The sequence below is a fragment of the Brachyistius frenatus genome, unplaced genomic scaffold (genome assembly GCF_029030835.1).
Source record: "Brachyistius frenatus isolate BFR_SWC_R1_liver_20210118 unplaced genomic scaffold, ASM2903083v1 Contig_2, whole genome shotgun sequence".
In the NCBI taxonomy this organism is placed as follows: domain Eukaryota; kingdom Metazoa; phylum Chordata; class Actinopteri; family Embiotocidae; genus Brachyistius; species Brachyistius frenatus.
In genome coordinates, this window is record NW_027210601.1 from 5,210,292 (window position 1) to 5,233,004 (window position 22,713).

At 40.4% G+C, this 22,713-nt stretch overlaps 1 protein-coding gene across 1 annotated transcript; it reads left to right on the forward strand.

Annotated features, from left to right (window-relative positions):
• The first annotated feature begins 526 nt into the window (after positions 1–526).
• On the forward strand, positions 527–21,813 carry cunh18orf21 (chromosome unknown C18orf21 homolog). The gene is made up of 5 exons (XM_069695213.1): positions 527–873; positions 6,151–6,173; positions 6,920–7,140; positions 19,988–20,181; positions 20,445–21,813. Exons 1-5 carry the CDS (start codon positions 779–781, stop codon positions 20,605–20,607), a joined length of 696 nt encoding a protein of 231 aa, XP_069551314.1. The 5' UTR covers positions 527–778; the 3' UTR covers positions 20,608–21,813.
• Positions 21,814–22,713: the final 900 nt, after the last annotated feature.

Consider the following 22,713-nt stretch of genomic DNA (forward strand, 5'->3'; position numbering starts at 1 on the left):
ACAGGTGATAACTGCTGACGTCATGCGTGTATGCATGACCAAGGGGAGGATGTGCCTCGGTCGGTAGAGTGGGTTGCACACTAATCAGAAGGTCGGTGGCTCAATCCCCAGCTCCTCCCGTCCATGTGCCTAAGTGTCCTTGAGCAAGACACTGAACCCTAAAAAAAAATTTTTAAAAAAAAAAAAAATTGCTCCCAATTGTGTACCATCGGTATGTTGTAAGTCGCTTTGGATAAAACGGAAAAGTTGAGACTTTTCTTTAAACTGATGCTTTAAACTGACCGGTTTAAATGATAACGCTATGTGGTTAGTTGCACCAATAATGATGAAGAGATAGAAGAGCTCTATGGCACCACTCTGTAGAAGGGAAGACGTCTTCCCTCGTTAGTCCCGTCTAAGGAGGGATCAAATTAAACGTTTTCATGTATGCAGCCTGTCCCACGGCAGGCAGGGGCTAATATGACCCCTAAGGCATGCCGGTCAGTCGCTTCGCAGTTTGTTTGTGATTTACTCCGTTTCCCACAATGCATTACAAACTACCTACGTCACAATCTCGCGACCCAGCGTGGACCCGTTCAAACACATCGTTGTGTCCTGCGCAGGTTTAAATTAGTACACTTTCCACAGTTGTCCTGCTGTTGCAGCTCCAGCAGTCTCCGTGGACGATATTTCATACTCCATTTCCACCTTCAACGTTTCCGGAAGAAGCTTTAACAACGGACTTATTGCAGAGTTTCAGTTTTTTTTTCCACGCGTGGCATCCGGACGCGGTTTGAAAATGGAGCCTTCTCGTGAAGAAAAATCCGCCAACTTTCTGGTAGACGCCTCTCTGCTGTACAAGGACAAATGCCCGGAGCTCTCACGCTTCTTCCTGTAAGAAACTTCGTTTATAATCAGACATGACTTGCACTGGTCACGGCTGAGTCTTTACTTTCTGTCTTCTATTGTTGTAATGGCAGCATGTGGGCGCTAGGTGGAGGAGCTCGACCATGACGGGGGGTTTTATTGCCGAAATGATGAACAAGTCCCTGGGAAATTGCATTATCCTGTTATTGGTCGAGGGTTGTAGATTTATGCTGAAACCTGTACTTTCCAATATTAGTTTGTCACAGAGTGGCGTCTTAACTCTTACAATGGTTCAATTTCAATGTATAGTAGTTGATGTTACAGGTCCAGTCACAATTTTTTTGACCATATTTCAGATGTCTTTATAAATAAAGTCAAATATAGAAATGGGAAAAAAAAAAATCACTTCCTGTGATGATAACAGAATAGCAGCTTTATATTTGATGTTTAGGTCTATGCAGTTTCCGCATCTTACCACAGATTTAAACTAAATATGGGTTTATTATGTGCTTAGATTTACTTTGAATTTGCTTTGTTACAACCACCATGAGGATCATCAGTGTACATTCACACTGTAGTTTATTATTGTGCTTTCACCTCCAAAAAAAACAATGTCTGTCACTAGGCTTTCTTTTGTGGTCCCGCTGATGTGCCGCTCACCGTGAAACACTAATAATCGTGTTCTTCCAGTTTAATGTGGCATGCTTGCTGATATTCCCATTACACCGGTGACTTATTGAAGCTGGGCACGAGCCGTTCGTGAGTCCCGTGGCTGCCCATGTGCAGGTGTCGTCGGCAGGTCTGTGAGGCATGTGTGACTGATGATTTCAGTTGAACTCGCAGTGTGAAGTAGATGTCTGCGGTGAGGTCGTGGCTTCCTTTCTAACAAGCATAAAAATGAGAGCAACATGAAGTAAACAAAGTGGTGCGGGAACAGACGATCCCTCTAATCATCGGGTAGGAGAGTGGCGGTCTGTGAGCCTCGTCTCCTTTCTTGTGTCCCTTGCATGGTTGTTAAACGGATGCATAGAGTAGCACGTCTTTCTCAAGGTACCACCTGTCTTTATCTAATTAGATTCCTGCAGTTAATTCATCCCATTTTCTACTACAATAACACATAACAGTAATTAATGGGCCTCATCATTTACGTCATTAAATTGTATTGCTTTTTCCAAAATCTTCCATAGAGGTGTTTGTCGTATTATGGAGGAAGCTGAAAGTAATTTCAGGAGAAATCCTCTGTGTGTGTGTGTGTGTGTGTGTGTGTGTGTGTGTGTGTGTGTGTGTGTGTGTGTGTGTGTGTGTGTGTAAAAAGCAAGAGAGAGAGTGTGAGAGAGTATGTGTGTGTGTGGGAAAGGGGGTGGGGGGCGTGCGTGCGAAAGACAGAGAGACTGTGTGTGCATGTAGGCCATGCACACTTACAGGTGTACAGAATGTGTGTTCGAACGGTCTTCATTAAATGGGCATTGACACACTGAAAGTATGTAAAAGCGTGCATGCTTTTGCATGTGGTCCGTGTTTGAGTTGGGTTCCAGCCATGTCCGGCTGGTTTCCACAGTCACCTGAGCCAGGACGTTTGTGGGCAGAACCATAAATGGAAACAGAAACAGGGGTTTTAATAGCAAAACCTCAGGGAGGGTCGTTTTACGGATGTGTGTGAGCCCACTGCTGCTTTAATACATTGATCTGTTCCCCAGATTCCTGGCTATGATGACCTATGGTATCCAAGAACATATCGACCACATTTAACAACGACCAGCTGTCCAGCAACTAAGACACAAATCTAAATGTTGGGACCTCTCGCTCGTGTAATAGGAATATCAGCTAGACCTACTGTAACTGGTTCTGTGCCAAAGTGCTTGGCAGGGAAGATACAATTATCAGCCAGAATTTACACTTAGGGTGATGAGCTAATTAAGCGATCTTCTGCCAGAGTGTTTATATGAAAGTTGGCATGCTTTAAAGAAAACCACTGTTAAGAATGAACATGTCATCCAGGACATGAGGGGAAAATAAAAATGTTTTGACGTTTAGTGTAGGATGGTGTTTTCAGTCCTGAGGAACCGCGGCTGTCTCTGTCCGTCTGGGGGGTTTCCACCATCAGCCCGTTCTCCAGTTAGGGTTTTGGCCCATGTGTCACTGGAGTGTTTGTTTCGTTGGTGCACGTCATTAGTCATACACACTACTCCACATATTCGCTGGAGATGGTGTCACTGCCTTCTGCCACTGTCTTCACCTTCTGTCAGGTGGAGGATGACTGAAGGTGTTAATGTGTGTGTGTGTGTGTGTGTGTGTGTTTACATCAGGGTTACTGTTGTATTATTGTCACATTTCGTTTCAGCACGGATGTGTCAGTATTGACTTTTGGTGAAGGCTTTCATGAAATCATTTTAGTGGAATGTTAGTGGGAAATTATTGGGTATTTGTGTGTGTGTGTGTGTGTGTGTGTGTGTGTGTGTGTGTGTGTGTGTGTGTGTGTGTGTGTGTGTGTGTGTGTGTGTGTGGAGAAAGAGGGGGATTATTTTCGGAATGCAAAGGCCTTCCTCATGAGTGTTTTTGTCCCTGTTTGAGAGCTGATGTCACTTTGTTGTGGCTCACGTTGTCGAACCAGTGAGGCTTCTTCCAGTAAGTTCACAATCATAGTTGTGCGTCTGGTAACTTGAGCCAGGCTGAGTGGTCTCATAACCAAAATATGCACAGTGTCTGCTGGACAAACAATGGCATGATGCCTCGGTTTTTAAATAGCCTCAAGTGCTACGCAAAGTTTTTGTTTTTGTTTTTTTTTACTTCACACATGCAGCGCCAACATGTTTTTAACTGTGCTAATTCAATATTAGCCCACAATAAGAACTGTGATTAATCAGTGGAGGCCTTTTGGGAACAATCTAATTAGAGCAAAGCAGACCTGCAGAGGATGATTGTTAATATTAGCAAATCTTCTGTTTATTTTCTTCGTTTTGGGTCTGAAATATCAACAACAGCGAAACTATTTCTCAGATGCCACGTAGACGTTTTAAAATCATTATTTAAAATCATCCGGTTAATTCGGATAATTCAGATTCAAAAGATGTTCAATTTAATATCAGAGCGAAATCAAATCCTCATATTTGAGAAGCAGGAACCACTGATTCCTGGGCGTGTTTGTTTGAAAAAGTCAACAAAATGATTAATTGAATTTTAAAATAGTTGCAAGTCGATACTTAATGAATCAAGAAGCTTTTTCTGGAGCTACTTGGATCTCATCTCATACCTATAATGTAATTCTTTTCAACTTTGCTTTTGTCAAAACCGCATTTTTACTTTTATCCTACCACCATCTTTTTGAGGCCTCTTTCCTCTCTCGCCGTTCCTCCACTTACTCTCACTTCTTCTGCCTCTTGTCACGTCCAGCTTGATGAATGAGACCCTGCCAGTCTGTGCTGTAGAGGGATACAGAGTGTCCGGTGATTGACACCGACCACATCACTACCTGTGCCGGGCTGCTGTGTCGAAGTATCTAAATAATTAACAAGCATCAGTGAAGGTTTTTCAGGATATGCTTACACTGCTACTGGTTTCCCTGATGGTAGCAATAAAATGTTAATAGTGCTTTTCATTTTGTGCGCTTTGCCTCAGACACCACTTTTATCTATTTACATTATTACATTGTACTCATAACTTCCCCCCCCCCTCCTCCCTCCCTTCCCGCCACCCTCTACACTGCATCCTTCTTCCTGGGCTCTGTTGATAGCATCTACCAGCTGTCAGCAGTTCATACGCAGGGCCAACATCTTCAGTGTTCATCACCACAACTAAGTGTGCACTTAAAAGGAGATGCAATGACAAGAATGTTAATAGGATTCGTGCAGTGAAAGAGATCTTTGCGGTGTACAGTTTCTCAGAGCTGGCTCATCAGCAGAGCAGTGGGGAGGGAGATTGTGGGAAACCAAAATTCTCCAAGAATCCTGCTTCTCCAGTCATTGAGTTGTTTTTTCCGAACAGGAGCCTTGCTGGAGGAAAATTTTGATTGTATGCCAAAGAAAAATAGAACATGTTTTGTGTATGCATGTATAGTGTTTTTCAATAGTGGAGCAGCTACTTTGGGAATTGTATTCAAAACTCTCAAAAGAGTTTTTTTTGTTTTAAAAAAAAAATTTTTTTACGTCATTTGAGAATGATTAAATGGCTTTTAAAAAAACAACAACTAAATTAGTGTTTCTGGGATTGTTCAAGGTCCATGAGGCATTATCAGTCCTCCTCTGAGTCACAGTTCCCCACACCAGCCTCATACAGCTGGTCTTCATTTCCAGTGTTTTCTGACAGGGCCTCCATATAATCTGACAATTTAATGCAGTACTGATTATTAAATTGGGGGACAAGGGGACAGTAGCTCACACTGTGGAATGACTGATGGGAGATATGCTGCAAATCTTTCTCCACCCTGCAATGCATCCAGTTGCAACCATCATCATCCAGCAGTATAATGCACTGTCTCGCATATGGCGCGGTAGAGAATGCAGGTGGAGAGTGTCAGCGAACCGCTGCCGCCAGACGCCGCAACAGCGGCAGCCCCAGATTAAAGTCGACTTCATAGCCTCCTCATCCTCCTCCTCTCCACACACAGCCAGCCCCGTTTCTGTCCGACCCCGCCACACGTGCCACTGGACAGTAAATATGCCGCCATCAATTTAAGCCGAGAGCCAATTTTATCAGGGTTTAGCCGTGGCTTAGTTAAAATGTTTGGACAAGTATCTCATTGTAAGCGTTCCAAAAGTGGAAGCAGCCCCGTGGGGGTGAAGCTGTTGAAATGTTTTGGGGAGTTGTCCTGTATTGTTTGGGAGAGACCTGTCTGCTCTTCCGGTTGCATGTTTTCCATTACACATAATGGGGAGAGGTGTCCGTGTCAATACGTTTGTTTCCATCATGTAATGGGCTTGTTTGCATGAATTAATTTCATGCAAATAAAACAATAATTTTTTTAGATAGGAAAGAAAATTGATCCAAATATTTTTTCCTTATTTCTGTACCTCTTAACTTGGTTATTAAATTGGTCCAATGAGAAAGGAAAAGTTGTTATGCAGATTGAGAACAGCATTTTAAAATACATATAAATGCTTTTCTCCAATACTTACGGGAACCAAAAATGATCTTTTAAAGTGAAGATGTAATTATAAAAGTTTTATTTCATAATCATTTTGTACTGATATACTGATGTGTTTTTTGGTTGTTGTTTTTTTTAACATTAAACCCACTTAATTTGTCTCCTCTCTGTTATAACTGTCTGCTCAAAGTGTCTCATCTTGTCTCCTCTTTCTCTTTCACCAGGCAGTGGCGTCCGAAGGCCAACGGTAAGTCAAGTGACCTGTGCATCCTTGAACGATCTCCATTTTCATTTAAAAGTCCTGTCCTACTTTCATCTTTGCATGTTTTCATCAGAATGAAATAGCCACGCAGAGCAGAATGCAGTAGTTAGTAGGACCTTGTCACAGGCTTGTCAAGGTTGATAAAACTCACTAAATCCTCAGCCAAACACACAGAGTCCACCAGCTGTCTGCAGCAGACTGCCTGGTGGGATCAAACCCATGCGCACGCATGCACACGCTCTGAGTCATGCCAGCAAAAACCACATCAATACGCAGTGGTGCCATTTAGTATGGCTGTTCAGGCTTTTCTCCTCAAATAGCACTAGGATTGGTCCCCAAGAGGGCAACACAGTGTTTGTTCAGGGGTGGATTTGGAGAAGCTTGATCCACGAACTGATGATTTCACTAATGAAGTCAAGATGTTGAAAGCATAAAAAGAATGTTACAGAATGTTTAATGGGAAGGACCAATATACTGAAATGTGGTTTGATTTATTGTGTATAGAAATATGTAATTCTGAGCACAGACACAGCAGTCTTTCTCCAGCTGTTAAATGATGATCCTGACATTCACCCTCCAACGTCTTGTCTTAAACATGTATCTTATTCCTTCTTTTCTTCATATGCTAGTGTAAAATGAAGGCTTATCAACAAACTTGTCAGTCTCACCCTTTCATACAATTTGACCACTGCTGACACATTTTCAATAGTGTGTCTCTCTTCTCTTCTCAGGACCACAGAATCACAAACTCTCCAGTCTGTTGCAGAATACCTTGGTGTGTCCACACTGTTGTCAGTGGCTGCAGCCTGACAATCACCACATACGGCTGTGTCCCAAGCCAAGTCCATCGGCACGGGTGCAGAGTGTCCTGCTCAGAAAGTCCAGAGGCAAACGGCTCAGCCTGGTGCAGAAAGGTCTGCTGCAGCGCTTCCAAAAGTCCTCCTCTGTACTGGTGAGACGACAAAACACTACGTCCCCACAGACCTCTTTGTGTATCGTACTGCACTGCAATAATGTCCTTGGGGAGGGAGAACACCAGTGGTATAAGGCAGGACAAATACCGTTCAAAGATGATGCAACACAAAGTGCTTCACATAAAGCATAAAAGGCCTGATGATCAGATATAAAGGGGCGAAAAGGCAGTATAAAAAGACACCCAAAAAGATATATAAAAAAGTAAGATAACACTACACTAAAATAGAAAACAGATAAAACATGAGAATACAAATCACAGTGCAGTGCAAAATATGAATACATTGTTACACTTTTAATTTAATTAAAGCAGCAGTAATCTTAAGCTTTGATCTTAAAGAACTGCGAGTTTGAGCGTACATCAAGTTGTCTGGGAGTTTCTTCCATGTTTTTGTCGACTCTGGAGACACCGAGTTGTGTCCTCAGCTATAATGCTGTTGAACTAAGGCTTAGGTTTAGGGGTTGCTTAGATTTTGCAGGATGTTGCTGACATGAGTATTAGGGAATAATATCTGCTCGAAACATGTGCAATGTCACATTTTCTAATTTACAAGGTGATTTTTGTGAATTATGTCTTTTTTTTAATATATATCTATATATATATATATAGATATATATATATATCTATATATATATACAGTGGTGTGAAAAAGTGTTTGCCCCCTTCCTGATTTCTTATTTTTTTGCATGTTTGTCACACTTAAATGTTTTAGATCATCAAACAAATTTAAATATTCGTCAAAGATAACACAAGTAAACACAAAATGCAGTTTTTAAATGAAGGTTTTTATTATTAAGGGAGAAAAAAAAAAATCCAAACCCACATGGCCCTGTGTGAAAAAGTGTTTGCCCCCTAAACCTAATAACTGGTTGGGCCACCCTTAGCAGCAACAACTGCAATCAAGCGTTTGCGATAACTTGCAATGAGTCTTACAGCTGTGGAGGAATTTTGGCCCACTCATCTTTGCAGAGTTGTTGTAATTCAGCCACATTGGAGGGTTTTCCAGCACGAACCACCTTTTTAAGGTCATGCCACAGCATCTCAATAGGATTCAGGTCAGGACTTTGACTAGGCCACTCCAAAGTCTTCATTTTGTTTTTCTTCAGCCATTCAGAGGTGGACTTGCTGGTGTGTTTTGGATCATTGTCCTGCTGCAGAACCCAAGTTGGCTTCAGCTTGAGGTCACGAACAGATGGCCGGACATTCTCCTTCAGGATTTGTTTGGTAGACAGTAGAATTCATGGTTCCATTTATCACAGCAAGTCTTCCAGGTCCTGAAGCAGCAAAACAGCCCCAGACCATCACACTACCACCACCATATTTTACTGTTGGTATGATGTTCTTTTTCTGAAATACGGTGTTACTTTTACGCCAGATGTAACGGGACACACACCTTCCAAAAAGTTCAACTTTGGTCTCGTCAGTCCACAGAGTATTTTCCCAAAAGTCTTGGGGATCATCAAGATGTTTTCTGGCAAAAATGAGATGAGCCTTAAATGTTCTTTTTGCTCAGCGGTGGTTTTCGTCCTGGAACTCTGCCATGCAGCCATTTTTGCCCAGTCTCTTTCTTATGGTGGAGTCATGAACACTGACCTTAACTGAGGCAAGTGAGGCCTGCAGTTCTTTGGATGTTGTTGTGGGGTCTTTTGTGACCTCTTGGATGAGTCATCGCTGCGCTCTTGGGGTAATTTTGGTTGGCCGGCCACTCCTGGGAAGGTTCACCGCTGTTCCATGTTTTCTCCATTTGTGGATAATGGCTCTCACTGTGGTTCTCTGGAGTCCCAAAGCTTTAGAAATGGCTTTATAACATTTTCCAGACTGATAGATCTCAATTACTTTCTTTCTCATTTGTTCCTGAATTTCTTTGGATCTCGGCATGATGTCTAGCTTTTGAGGATCTTTTGGTCTACTTCACTTTGTCAGGCAGGTCCTATTTCAGTGATTTCTTGATTGAGAACAGGTGTGGCAGTAATCAGGCCTGGGTGTGGCTAGAGAAATTGAACTCTGGTGTGATAAACCACAGTTAAGTTATGTTTTAACAGGAGGGGGCAAACACTTTTTCACACAGGGCCATGTGGGTTTGGATTTTTTTTCTCCCTTAATAATAAAAACCTTCATTTGAAAACTGCATTTTGTGTTTACTTGTGTTATCTTTGACTAATGTTTAAATTTGTTTGATGATCTGAAACATTTAAGTGTGACAAACATGCAAAAAAAAAAAAAGAAATCAGGAAGGGGGCAAACACTTTTTTACACCACTGTATATCGGTTGACTCTGAGGGCAAAGAGGTGGACAGAGATTGAAAGAGGGTGCAGAAATAATAATAATTAAAAAAAAAAAAAGGTTTAAAGAGCTGGGATAAACACAGCAGAATGGACCAGAAGACTAGAATAAAACAAGAGGGAGTGAGGCAGATAGATAAGAGAAGTGAACAGGAGTCAAAGGATAGACTGGAAAAGAAAATGTTGCCATCTTATATCTTAATTTTGTATGCAGCACTGGCTGTGTGATCTTGTTCTACCTCCGCAGACTGCTGTGAAGGTCAGATTCAGGGTCTGATAGGGAAGTCATCAGACCCTGGATCACAGAGGACACTGTTGTAAAAAAATCGATTATGGAGGCTTTTAACATCATACTGTAGCATTGTGAAATAATACACAGGCGAGCTTGGAAATTGATAGTTACATGTGCACAGAATTTTGAAAACCAGGAAAATAATTTCTTAACCTGTCAAATTTTTGTCAAACACTGAAGGTAAATTCAATAGAATTTATGAAATAATAAACTAAATGAAAACTAGAATTACTGCATCATGGTTAGAGGCTTCCACTAGCCATTCAAGTTGCAGTTTACATCCATGTTTGTCCGGACTCAAGGTGCTTTCGGGCATTGGATTGACATAAGGTCAAAGTGACTTTGACCAGCAAAATCACCCGCTGGTTTGTCGTCTGCCTTTTTGAAGCCATTTAGCCTTCACTAACTTGGTTTTTGGAGCCAGTAGTGACCATATTTGGTCGAGCGGGGGAAGAGCGAAGGGTGGATCTGAGTGAGAACCTGCTCCCTCTAAGCTCCACCCATCTATACCAGAAACCTGACTACACCCCAGGCATGTCAATCAAACCAGACACGCCCCCAAACATACCTCTCTTTGAGACCTAATATTTATTTATTTATGTTTATTTATATTTTCAGATGGACCTCCAGAACAGTGATCATAAGGAGTGACTTTAGCTAATGAGACTGCAATGACTTTGTATTTCACAAGCGAAGTTGACACTTTTTGAATGGTGGTTTATGGATAAAGATTTCTTTCGTAGCCAGCCCCTAGCATCTCTCGGTGGTATTGCACGTCACGGCACTTCCACAGTGGTTTCCCCTTTTCTGACTCGGGGGGCCACGTTGATTTTATGGACAGTTTATGCTTGACAACAATGGGACATCGTGAGGTCACTGTTACCTTGATCTTTGGCCCCCCCCAAATTCTTTGTGCCAAATTTGAAGAAATTCCTGGGGCTCTTCAGATATTGTGTTCAAAAATGTTGATTTTTGCAGGCACCTAATAATAGTAGTTAGCTAAATTGGACTCAAATATAAGAATGAAGCTACTGTTACGACTGTAGAGAGCAATATTCAACTATTTATGAATAGATTGTCCAACCCAGTCTTGGACTTCACATCTATTAACCTATAAAAAGTAGTGCGGCTCTTTGAACTCTTCGCCGATCACTGTTCGTGAAAAGTAACTATGTCCTGTGTTGCATACCGAAGGCCTGTTCACTGAAGACACTCGGCAGTGCACCTTATTGGTCAAAAGCCGTCATGATGAAGAATGCTTCTTCATCACGTGACTTCCTCGTAAACCGAGACACCCCAGGAATGTCCTCCATGGTATTTCTACCGCGTCATTTAATGGTCAGTGGCCTGTAATGCTCTCATGGTTCAAGAGGCAACAGGTCGAACCACGTATGCGAGTCGGCGTACACCTGTGCTCAGCAGAAGGGCGATAGCGAGGTGACAGTGGAGGTGGAGTGCTTCCCTTTCTACGGCTCCATGGCTCCATGCTGATGAAGAGAGCAACCAGCCTTACAGGATGAGGGGCTCAGCATGAGAGCCTGAACAAACAGATTGTGTCCTCACTAAAGATAGAAGCGCGAGGTCATAGTAAGGATGACGATAGATTTATAAGTTCTGTGTGTGTTTTTTTTTTTAATACTGTTAATATCAGTTGACATTTTCAGTGATGCTGCTGTTGATTTTTAATGTATGAATGAACAGGATCCACAGATCTCGAGTGCTACCTAAATGAAATTATGTTTCACAGTGAATTTGAAGCCTTATTTTGATTTCTATTCCTATTCATCATTTTATTGTTGTATTTCAGTGCGTCAGTATTGACTTTAATGGCTCTGTACACAGTATTCGGCTGTTCTTGCAGTCAGTCAGGGACCGGCTACAGAAAAGAAACAACACACTGGTGTACACTTACTGGCACGTTTGCGAGTGTTTGTGTACAGCCTGAGACAGACGTTCAATGAAAACAAGCCGTGAGCATTTGCAGATCCACATTCACATGATTTCATGTGGTCTCAATGTTCTTGCAAGAGTCATTACAATTATGGCATCTTGTTGTGGAGAGGTGTTGTCTTTCCAGTTATTGTGAGTGAAATATTTTGTCTTCCAAACAACGTACCCACTGCGTCCTGCTGTAAACTGCACATGCACTTCCTACTATTATTATATGTGCCACTTTCCATGCACATTCTTTATGACAGTATGAATACTGTTTTGAACTCGATGCCCCCGTGTTAACTGAAACGTAAGCGTCTGACCAGTAGATACACACATAAACTCATACACATGAGCGGTTTGCAGTATTTGTACTCCGGGGTGTAAATCCCCTTTGATTCACACTCTACAGCTCTGCCTTTAGGGTGTGTGTGTGTGTGTATGTGCTGCCCTTGGGGTGGATGCCAGTGCATCATCGGCTTTCCTCAGCTCTGCGAAGTTGTGTCTTAGAGGTATTATAAATCAGGTATGTTTATGCATGCTGGGCAGGTTATCTAGCTGTGGATATGGAAATAAGTTTGGATTGCAGCCCCACAAGAGAGGTAGAGACCCTAAATGGAGCGAAGAATAGCGTGTTCCCCTCCTCCTTGATTCTTCTGTTCTCCCTCTTTGAGTGTAGATTTATACTTCCCAGCAGCAGGGTTCTTTGTTTCAAGGAAGATGTATTCAGTTTAGTTTTTTTTTCCTCTGGCCATAATGTTGTTTTGAGTGGTTAATTTATGCAGATTGTTTTTAGAATAAAAGAGGAAGCAGACATGACAAAAACAAAGGGGTTGAAAAATCCTTCCTTTTCCCCAGAAGAACCTTTTCTCTCTGACACGAGTCCAATCTCTCTCTGTAATTTATGTCAACACTTTGTCTCTACCTCACTGACCGCTCCTCATCCTCTCATCCTCCGTTCTTCTGTATTTCCCTTGCACTTCTTTTTTTCTTACACTTTACCTCAGTTCATGTACCTGACCACCCCTCTTATTATCCTCATCTTTCTCTTCTTCTTCTTCTTCTTCTTCTTCTTCTTCTTCTTCTTCTTCTTCTTCTTCTTCTTCTTCTTCCTCCTCCTTTTCCATTCTTGGCCATCTCTTCACCACATGCCTCTTTCCATATTCATCTTCGCAGGGGAATGCGCCTCTGGAGAAGATGACCGGGAACAGGAGGCAGCCATGTCTGGCTGGTTGCTTTGGCTGTTTGCTCTCAGGGAACAAGAAAAGCTCTACAAGAGGTTATTACACCTTCTTGAGGCAGAGCAGCAAGTGACAGGATGACAGGAGGGGGAAGTGTTAGGGACGAGAAAGGCCAGGAGTCAAATGTGGATTTTTTTTTTTAGAGACAAAAAGAAGAGACTCAACAGGAATTTGAAACGTTCACTCTAGTATCACGTGTGTTGGGATTTAAGTGAAGCACTTTCAGCATGTAAACGTGCACATATACAGTAAGATAATCAGTGCCAGCTGAGTTGACATCCTTGAGGAGTCTTGAACGGCTCATACACATTAGAAAACAGATACACAGTGTAACATACATTTTTAAACACTTAGACATGTTTCTTCTCCCTGCTTTGTTGTCCAGCCCGCGAGCAGGATAGACCCCATATAGAGAAGTTAATGCCACACCATAACAGCATGTCATCTCCCAATTATCCCCTCGGCTTCACTTCATTTTGTTACGACGGCACTATTAAAAGTCGACACCGGAACTTGGCAGTGCCTTCTGTAGGTTTCGCCGGGTGTCAAGTTTTGAGAGCCACCATTGTTCAACTTTTGGATTATACAGCTACTGAAACTGATTCTGTCATCACATGAGCACATTAATGGCATTCATTGCATATCTGTTAAAAAGCCACACATGTGCCAGTTGTCACTTCTAATCAGAGACGGCTTCTAAATCCAGACCTGTTTCCAAGCAGTTTTATTTTTATTTTTTTCTCAGACCCAAAACTCAACCTGAACTAAGAGACAAAATATGTGTTGCCCCAAGGAGACTGCAGGGGGGACCTCTGTTTACAAGGAAAATGGCATATGAAGATTTTTATATTTTTATATTTTAGTCATTGCAAACATTTTGTTTTGCATTTTTAAATGTTAAAAAAAAACTCGACCATTTTCTCTTCACTGGTCTCGCTTTGGGAGACACATTTTCTTAGTATTTAAGTCACAACCCAAATAAAACATTTTTTGACACAATTCAATTTGTTTCAAGTGCAAATGGGGCTAAAACGCGTGCTGCGTGGTAAACATGCATCCTTCAAAATAAAAGAGCAAGAACAGAAGTTCCGAAGCCTTCATAATGAAAGCTTAACTTTTTCTTCTTTTTTCATCCACACTTTTTCATCTGCTTTTGGCCATTAACCATTTTCTGTCGTATATGCTTAAACCAAACCGAGATAACATGCTTTGAATAAATCTGCTGTGACTGGTTTGCCACTACTTAAACTGATAATATCTGTGGGAAATTTACATTTACATTTTATGATCTGATTATATTTTTATTGCGCATCGGTAAGAACCTTATCAAACCTTTTTTTTTATAGTCAGTCATCCCAGATTAATATAGCATGTGATCCAGATGTTCATTAGAAATCCGTGTGGGGTTTATCGTGAACATCATTAATAACGTATTCTTTTATCTAATCTGACTGGAAAGTGCTCTTGTTGAGGGCTGTGGGTAAATCTTCAGTTAAGCTCTTGATATCTTTTCTTTAGCCTTTGCTGTGATTATTTTAAAGGCAGACGTGTTGGTTTGACGCAGAATAAAATGTGACCCTTTATCACTACCAAGAGACAAAAAGAAAGAGAAGCAGATATGACATGTCTTTTTAAATGGCAGTGTCTGGCAGGGCTGCATTCAGATCGGGTGTTTACCAGGCTGCCTACCTCCAGGCAGTGTCACTATAGTGGCTGCCTGCAAGTTTATACTGCTTGCCTCATATTGATTCCCCAACTGCTCTTTTGCTTTCAGATCTATTGTGTTGTATTGATGTGTACTCCAATGACTCTCACACAAAGGGTGCAGATATTCGTGCTTTTGAGTTCGCACAAACAGAAACATTTTGGAGACCCGGTCACAGACTCAACATTTAGTGCTTATGAAGAATTGTGGGACAGATTTTTTTTTTTTTTTTTTTTTTTTCTTTCTTAACAGGTACCTAATTCTGTCACTCACTCTGTTACTCTACTCAGCTTCAGCCTCTTGGGTGGTATCGTACTGCCAAGGTCAGATTAATCAACCCAAACTGACCTCTGGCAGCAGAGAGAAAGATAGGAAATGAGATATTTATGGAGCTGCCGCTATTAATAGCAGGAAGGTTCCATTTGCAGAATTGATTTATATGGGTCTGTGTGTTTTTGAGTGTCTCTATATGCGTGTAATTTAATGTGTAGGTTTTTTTTCATCTAATTCTAATGCTATAAATATATATGAGTTAACGATGTGTCACTTGTTGGAAGAAATGTATGCTCCAGAAAGGAATGTTTCCATGAAAAGCCTGCTAGGTTCCAGAGAGTAGAAACTGAGGTTTGCTAAGGTTCAGACTTGTTCATAGGAGAACTTCAAATGTGTTAAACTCAAGATAATTTCTCACTATATTGGGTTACACACAGTGAACTGGTCACAGCTTCAGCCACATGAACTAAAGATGTACAACCTCATTAAGAGTTGTCACATTTATGAACTACTTATCTCCAAGTCTTTTGCTCATTGAATGTTCATTCTGTTATCCCCGTACATTCACATAAACTGAGATTGAATGTCTTCTCCGTTCAAAGATCTTGAGATTTAACAGCTTTTTCTTCATAAAGGAATAAAGGAGATATAAATAACTGCTGTTATCAGTTTATTTAATGATAGCATGCTATCCATTTTATGATTTAAAGGATGAACAGCAGATGCTGTGCAGATTCCATGCACCATGCAGGACTGCCAGAGCTAAAGAGCCATGATATGTCTGTTAAGTGTATCTGTGACTGTGGTTGTCTGTGCCAGCTCATTTTTCATTTTAAACAAAAACACCTGCATGTATCTGGCATAAGAAAGAAACTAGAAGGCTCTGTTTGCTGTGTTGATGAGAGAAAGATGGAAGTTCAAGGCCATCCTGGCGCAAGAATGCACAGATTATAGGCAATAATGTTGCTGAGTATTAAAATCACGTCATGCATTCTTCCTTTGACCATATGGTCAACCTACATTTGAGCTCAACTTTCTACAAGAAACATACACTTTCAATATTCGTTTAGCTGTGTATGAATAGCTGATTATCCTCCTCCCAGCCTGAAGTTCCAACATGTCCCCTTTGCCATATGCTTGATTGACCACTGTGTAGGTTTGCCTGCTGCCAGGATCCCAAGACGAGGCAATCAAATCTGTGGCACAGACTCGCGTGTGTCCCTCCAAGTGCATTCACTACATGTCCAGGGATTAGCGTAAATTAAACGGGTACACGTGATGGGTGAGGTTGCATTTCAGGGTATTGTGATTTCTTATCACTATGCAGCATCCATACCATCATTGTTGTTTTGAAGTAGAGTGTTGCTTTCTTAACGCTTTCATTTAGCTGAAATCTGATGAGTTTGTGCACTAAGCTTTTCAAATTAGTGCTTCAGTTCAGGCCAGCTGATGATAGTTGGGCCAGAAGTGGTAACTAGAGGACAAGAGGATGAGCAGCATGAGGTAATTCTAGCTGTAAACATCCATCTGCAGCCAGATGTCTATCTGTGTTTGATCTAGTCCACAACGAGCCACACACTCTTGGTTTGGTGGGGTTTTTTTTTCCCTCTTGGCAAACATTGGACAGTTATCTGAGTTCAAATCAGTAAAATCTAGGTTGCCACCTAAATGTCCACAATTCTCATCGCTTACAGTGTGTGTTACAATTGAGTCTATAGCATTAATAACAGAGGAACTAATGTAGTTTCTTTTTTGACTATTTTCCACCAGTTTCCTGTTTTAGATTTGGTTAGATGAGACTTTAATGATTCACAGGAGGAAATTTTGGTTGTTGTATAAGAGAATGACAGGATGCAGTGATGGAAAGATATGAGATGGCAATGAAGCAAAGTGTCAAATATAATAGGACCCCAAATCACAGCACTTTAAAATATGTTAAGAAGAAATGAGGTTAATAATGAAATCATGCCAGTGTGTCACTGGCTCACTGCCTCATTAATAATTTATTTAAGTCTCTTATCCCTATCTGTGTAATCAGGTGTGCAGCAGACATTTTTTACAGATATGTAAAGATGTTAATTTCACCAAGTATGTGTCCTTAGTCCATGTATTTTATTTGTATTTTTACAATTACAATTGCTCTATAACTTTATAAAATACCTGCATGTAACTTTGGATATAGTGGTTCCATATCTTGTTGTCAAATGTGACAGTATTAATGAACACATACCAGTTATTTTCCAAAACATACCATCTTTTAAATAATCTTTAAGTGCATCTCTAGCTTCTACTAGTTTTATTACAGAACCTCAGTCATGTTGCTGTGATGTGAAAGCTGCTTGATAAGCAGAGATCCTTCATTAATTTATTGTTTTTGTCAGAATAATTTTTTTTTTTGTCATCTGGTGATGTAGCAGCACTCAAGGATTGTTTGGTGAATTATTGGCTGCACAAAAGCAGATTTCAGTCAGTTTCCATATAAAAACCCACTCAAATTGTGTCTTTAGTAGTTTGTGACTTGTACAAGTATTATTGAAACTGAATGTTTCACTAATCCTCCGTGTTTGGCTTATGATGCCTACAGCAGGCTCAATACTTCCTCTTTTAAACATGAACCTAGATCCTCCAGTCGAGTGCCACTCTATCCTCTACAGCTGCTACATTATATTATCTCTCTGAAATACCACCAGAAAGTCGTGCCAGTATAACATCTTTTCGTGTCTTTGTAATATTAATGCATTTTTTTTCCAGACAATGTCTCCCCGAATAGCTTTAAAGGCAAATATAACATAATTTCACCCTGATAGTATTAATAACAATGTTCCACTGTTTTTATCTGCTTCATCAGCATATTTGCTTTCCCTTGCTACGGCTTATTTTTACACAGCGATTGTAATCATAATATGTCTGTGCTTTGTTAAAAAGAGTGCCAGTTGTTTCAAATTCATGAGAGATGATGATTTTGATGAAGAGGCTTTTACTGTTATACATTTACTTTTAAAGTGCAGCTTCATCGCAGAAATATGTCTATTTAGGAGTTGGACAGGAATTTTATTTTTTACCATTTATAAAATCACAATAACTCAGGAACTATTGATAATAAAAACTTCATGTTCAAACCACATCCATAAAGCAGAAGGTCCAAGTTTTCTGGACTGAAATTATTGAGCCAAAACTACTTTTTTAATGAGCAGCGCAGTTTTGCCAAGCTCCTAAAAGCCCTTTGCCCGAGCACTCAGTCCTGAGTTATTGATTGTTGAAAAATTTAAGATTTCCAAACTACCTTTACACTATGAACAAATGGTGTAATATAACAAATAAGTCAAAAATAGCACCACTAAGTGTATTTTTAAATGACAGTTTTCGCACGGCATTGTTTCCAGTGTTTTGAATATGAACTGAGCAGTAATGGTTATCCTCTTGAGTTCGGTCCTATAAATTTCCTAATGGACTATAATAAATGAATGATTTTGCATATATAAATAATAACATGAAATATTCGACGCAGAAAAATGTTTAACAGGTTTATGTTTACTTAGTCTGCCTTTTTGACAGAGCATTGGTCAGTCCTGCTTTGAGCCACACCCCTATGAAAAGATGGGTGGGTCAGCTGCGGGACTTGGCCTGTATAAAGCTAGACATGCAGGCTCGTGTAGTAAACACTTCAGACACGGTCAGGTAGAAAGAAAGAAAGAGGAACCCAACTCTCCAAAACTCGCTAAAAGACACCCATCAGAATCTGAAATGGCTACGTTCGTGACGGTGAGTTTTCAATCTCATCAGCACCTCGGCTCAGATTTGCTGAACTCTGCGGTGGTGGTCTGTTTTAACCAGTTTTAACCATGTGCAACACTGTGTCACTGATGGGATTTAAATTACTGAAGGTTTGGAGGGATGTTGAAGAATATTTAATCACCACTAAATAACACATTGCACTGCATTTTCTTCATTGGAGAGTTTCCTTAAGGGAGAAAAGCGTGACTGGCTCTTCTGAATTTTATTCTGCACTTAGTTGAAGCTTGTTAATACAGCAGAAAACATGCCCTGTAGCTCGTCTTAAACTTGGGAGTACGGTCAGTTTACTGCTGGGATGATCGGATTTTCTCCAAATTGATCCGGTGGTAATGTCTTAGATGTGTATAATGTCACTTCTTCCGGTAACATTCAAATTACACGCACTCTACCATTTTACTGGGACACTAGAGAGTGGTAGGTACAAGTCTAGGGTGCCAATTGTTGTCATGAATGAATGAGGGTTTCATGAGTGTCTACATGCTTTGACTCGTATAGAGTATTTTTGTTTTGTTTATGTGTAATCTGGTTCAGGAAATTGTTTTGAATTTATCACGAGGTACAGGAAAGTGTAAACTCAGTGTCAGCGTAATAGATAATGTAGTAAAAAAAAGTTCACGAGTTGAACTCAAAGAGCTGGCAGTCAGCTCCGATAGCATCCACTGCATGGCAACAGCCCCTCCTTGCCCTCTCATAGGCTAAAGTCAGAGTTTTCCATCCGGGTTTGACTTATTCAGGTATTTTCCTATCTGTACAAATGTTTGAAGGTGAATTTATGTTTGGCAGGGCCAGTGGGAAGAGCCACAGCTGTTTACTTTAATCCCATGTCATGAATGTTCCTCTTGGACTGCATTGAGATGGCAATAGATGTGCCTGACATCTGTGAGGTTTTTGGGCTGGCCTGCGTCACCCAGGGGCATACGAGCAGTACTCATTACAGCCCACTAGTTCGGCTCTGTGTGTCCCTGGAGTCAGTCTGTCACTGCAGTCAATGACCAGACAACAAAGTCTAGTGCATCCCCGAGAAAGTCAGACAGCTGCGGCAATACTGAGTTTGATGCTAAATAATAACTACATTGACAAAAGCTTCACCTTCCTTTCTTAGATTTGCATTAGTTGATAAACATATTGATATTATAAAAGTGTCGTTTCAAGGATCTTTTAGAAAACCTGCAGAATTTTCGACCAAGTCTTCCTCTTGGGACTCCTTGTATGCCTTCACCTCAAAACCCTTTTATGTACGAGAAAAATATAGATACAGGCCATGCAATATTAATGAATATGTTTCCTTTTCTCTTCTTATCCCAGATGGCCACCTGCCACACTTGCAGTAAGACATCCAGACACAAAGGAATGAACAGGGATTTTATAGCCACCCTCGCTAAGACCCACAGCACACCAGGGAGCGCTGGAAAACACATGACCCCCCAGTCAGCCAACAGATCCAACACGACTACCCCCAAGACTCCTGGCAAAGACAAGACGCCTGTTCAAACACCGAGGTGAGTTATGTGAGCTCGCTGCCAAGAATATCTCCTCCCTCGACTAAACTTGGTCGGTGTTGCACACATCCAAGAGGATGATTAAGTTTCTATTTATTCAGCATCAAGAGAACCGGCAGCTGTAGCAGTTCGAGTAGTTGGTTTCCTGCATGCTTGATTATTTATTTGTTGACGGCACGCTCTCAGCAATTCCTGCCAACCAACAAAATGTCAGGTCACTGTATCTTAACTCTCCCTTCCTCTTCCTCTTCCTCTCCCTCCAGGTCCTCCACCTCTTCCAGCACTTCAGGATCAGGCTCAACTTCCTCCAAGCCTCCCTCTAAAGCTAGAAATTGGGTCGTCCAGCGTCTCAGCAAGATTCTCATGCGAGAAGACAACCAAGGCAGCAAGAAGGGGGGCTTGAAAGATTTCCTCTCCTCACTTTGAGCATCTCCCAAAATCTCTTTGTCTTTTATGAATACTAATGAGAAAAACAAGGGAGTAGACCCGTGCTGCAACCTGTTTAAACTAGAGGCTAAGAGGGAAACTTATGAAACTAAGTTCAGTTTCTGAGCCTCTGTCGGATGGGTTACAGTTTGCCCTCCAACAGAACTGTTTCTGAGCTGATTGCAATGCCGCTCCTGGAATCATGAATGTAAAAAACTGGGAGCACCGAGCTGGCTATTTCAACTATTAATCAGTTACTGCGTCTTCTGCAGTGTAAGACAGAGGGGAGTGCTTCTTTTGTCTAATTTAACACATACCTCTTGTAATCTCCTAAACTGGGGATGTTACGCTAAGTGGAATTATTCAGTCTTCATCAGATTGCGGAAACATCCCAGGAAGCCCAACTTTGTTCCTGTGGTGCCATTTGAGACATGACAATTTAGTTTACATGCCAATATCTTTTTTCTTTTTCTAATTATAAATTTATATGGTAAATATATATAACACATTGCTACTCATACAACTTGATGTTAAATCTTTTTTTTTTTTTTTTTTTTTTGTGCTTTTGGCCCTCTCCAGTGGGGAGATGTATAAATTCACATTATGGCAAAGGCTATAGACGTGCCAGCGACAAATGTATACATGTTTTTGCCACTGTTGCATTATTGTACGTGCTTACAAATGATTTTGAAAGTGTGCAAGTCACCAATGAAAATATGTATTGTTATCATTTAGGATGTGACTCATTAGTTGCTGTTTACATTGAACAGGCACATCTGCCTAAAATCTGTATAGAAAGACTTGGTGATCAGTGCTGTCTGATCTTTAAACTTTCTTTTGATACTTTCTTGGGCTGTATGTTTTTGGAAGGTTACTCCTTTCATTGTTTTGCTAAGAGCAGGAATATTAAATATATCTACTGCATTTTGTGCTGCCTGATTATCTACCCTGTTGTAGGTTAGTTGTTAAATGGACAGTATGTGTTTAAATCCTGAAATACCTCATGTTTATATTCCTCTTACTATGAATCTATGAAATATAACATTTTCAGTCTGAGGAACTGCTGTTTATTCTTACTCTGATCAAATCTGATGAATGCTTGAATTTTTTATTTGGAAGTAAAATATTCCATCATTTAAGCTTCATTTAATTTTTACTCCTTTTTTTGCTTACCTGACAACCAAGCGACTGAAACTGTGTTGAAGATACTGCCAGATAAGACACAACAAGAAAATTAGCTTACCAAAGATGTTTGATGTACATAGCAAAGAAAATATAACCTACAAAATAAGCTAGAAATAGAGCAAATCAGTCGTGGAATATATATTCAGATCATGTACTAAAGTAAAAATATGAATACATCAATGTAAAAATACTCCATTGAGTCAAAGTCCTGCATGAAAAGTCGTTTACGCAAAAGTACAGATACTTTAGCAGTAAATTGTAGTTAAAGTATTGAAGTAAAAGTACTGGTTTGGTCTCTGACTAATATATTATTATAAATAACATCATTAGATTATAAATACTGAATCATTGGTGTATAAGCAACATGTTTTTGTCGTAGCGGCTGCAGGTGGAGCTAGTTTAAACCTCTTTGTGTCAAGCTTTATTTACAGGGACAGCACATAATCATGAACTGATTATGGGGAGAAGAAAGAAAAAAACAAAGTTCTGACACACAAATTGGTTTTCACTTTTTTGGTCTTTTTCTCTAATTTATTATATATATTTTTTAGATATTAAATCATTTAAACATTTCTTGAAAATAAACCACTTGAAAGGTTTAGAGGGAAAAATCTCCATTTGGTGGAGCTGTTAGCAACTCTTACACATCTTAAATGTGATCCCAACTACACTGTTTTTTGTAAGATGTCAGAAACCAAACAGGTTGGAAACTACTACTTTAATCTCTATCATTGTATCGTAAAAGCTTGCTGCATTGTCAATTGTATCAAATCTTCATCCTTATAAAATCTGGCAAATAAAAGAAGTGAAAGTATAAAGTAGCATCAAATGGATATACTCAAGCAATCCAAAATTGTACTTAAGTATTGTACTTGAGTAAATGTAGATACTTACTTCCCAACACTGGAAAAATACACTCAT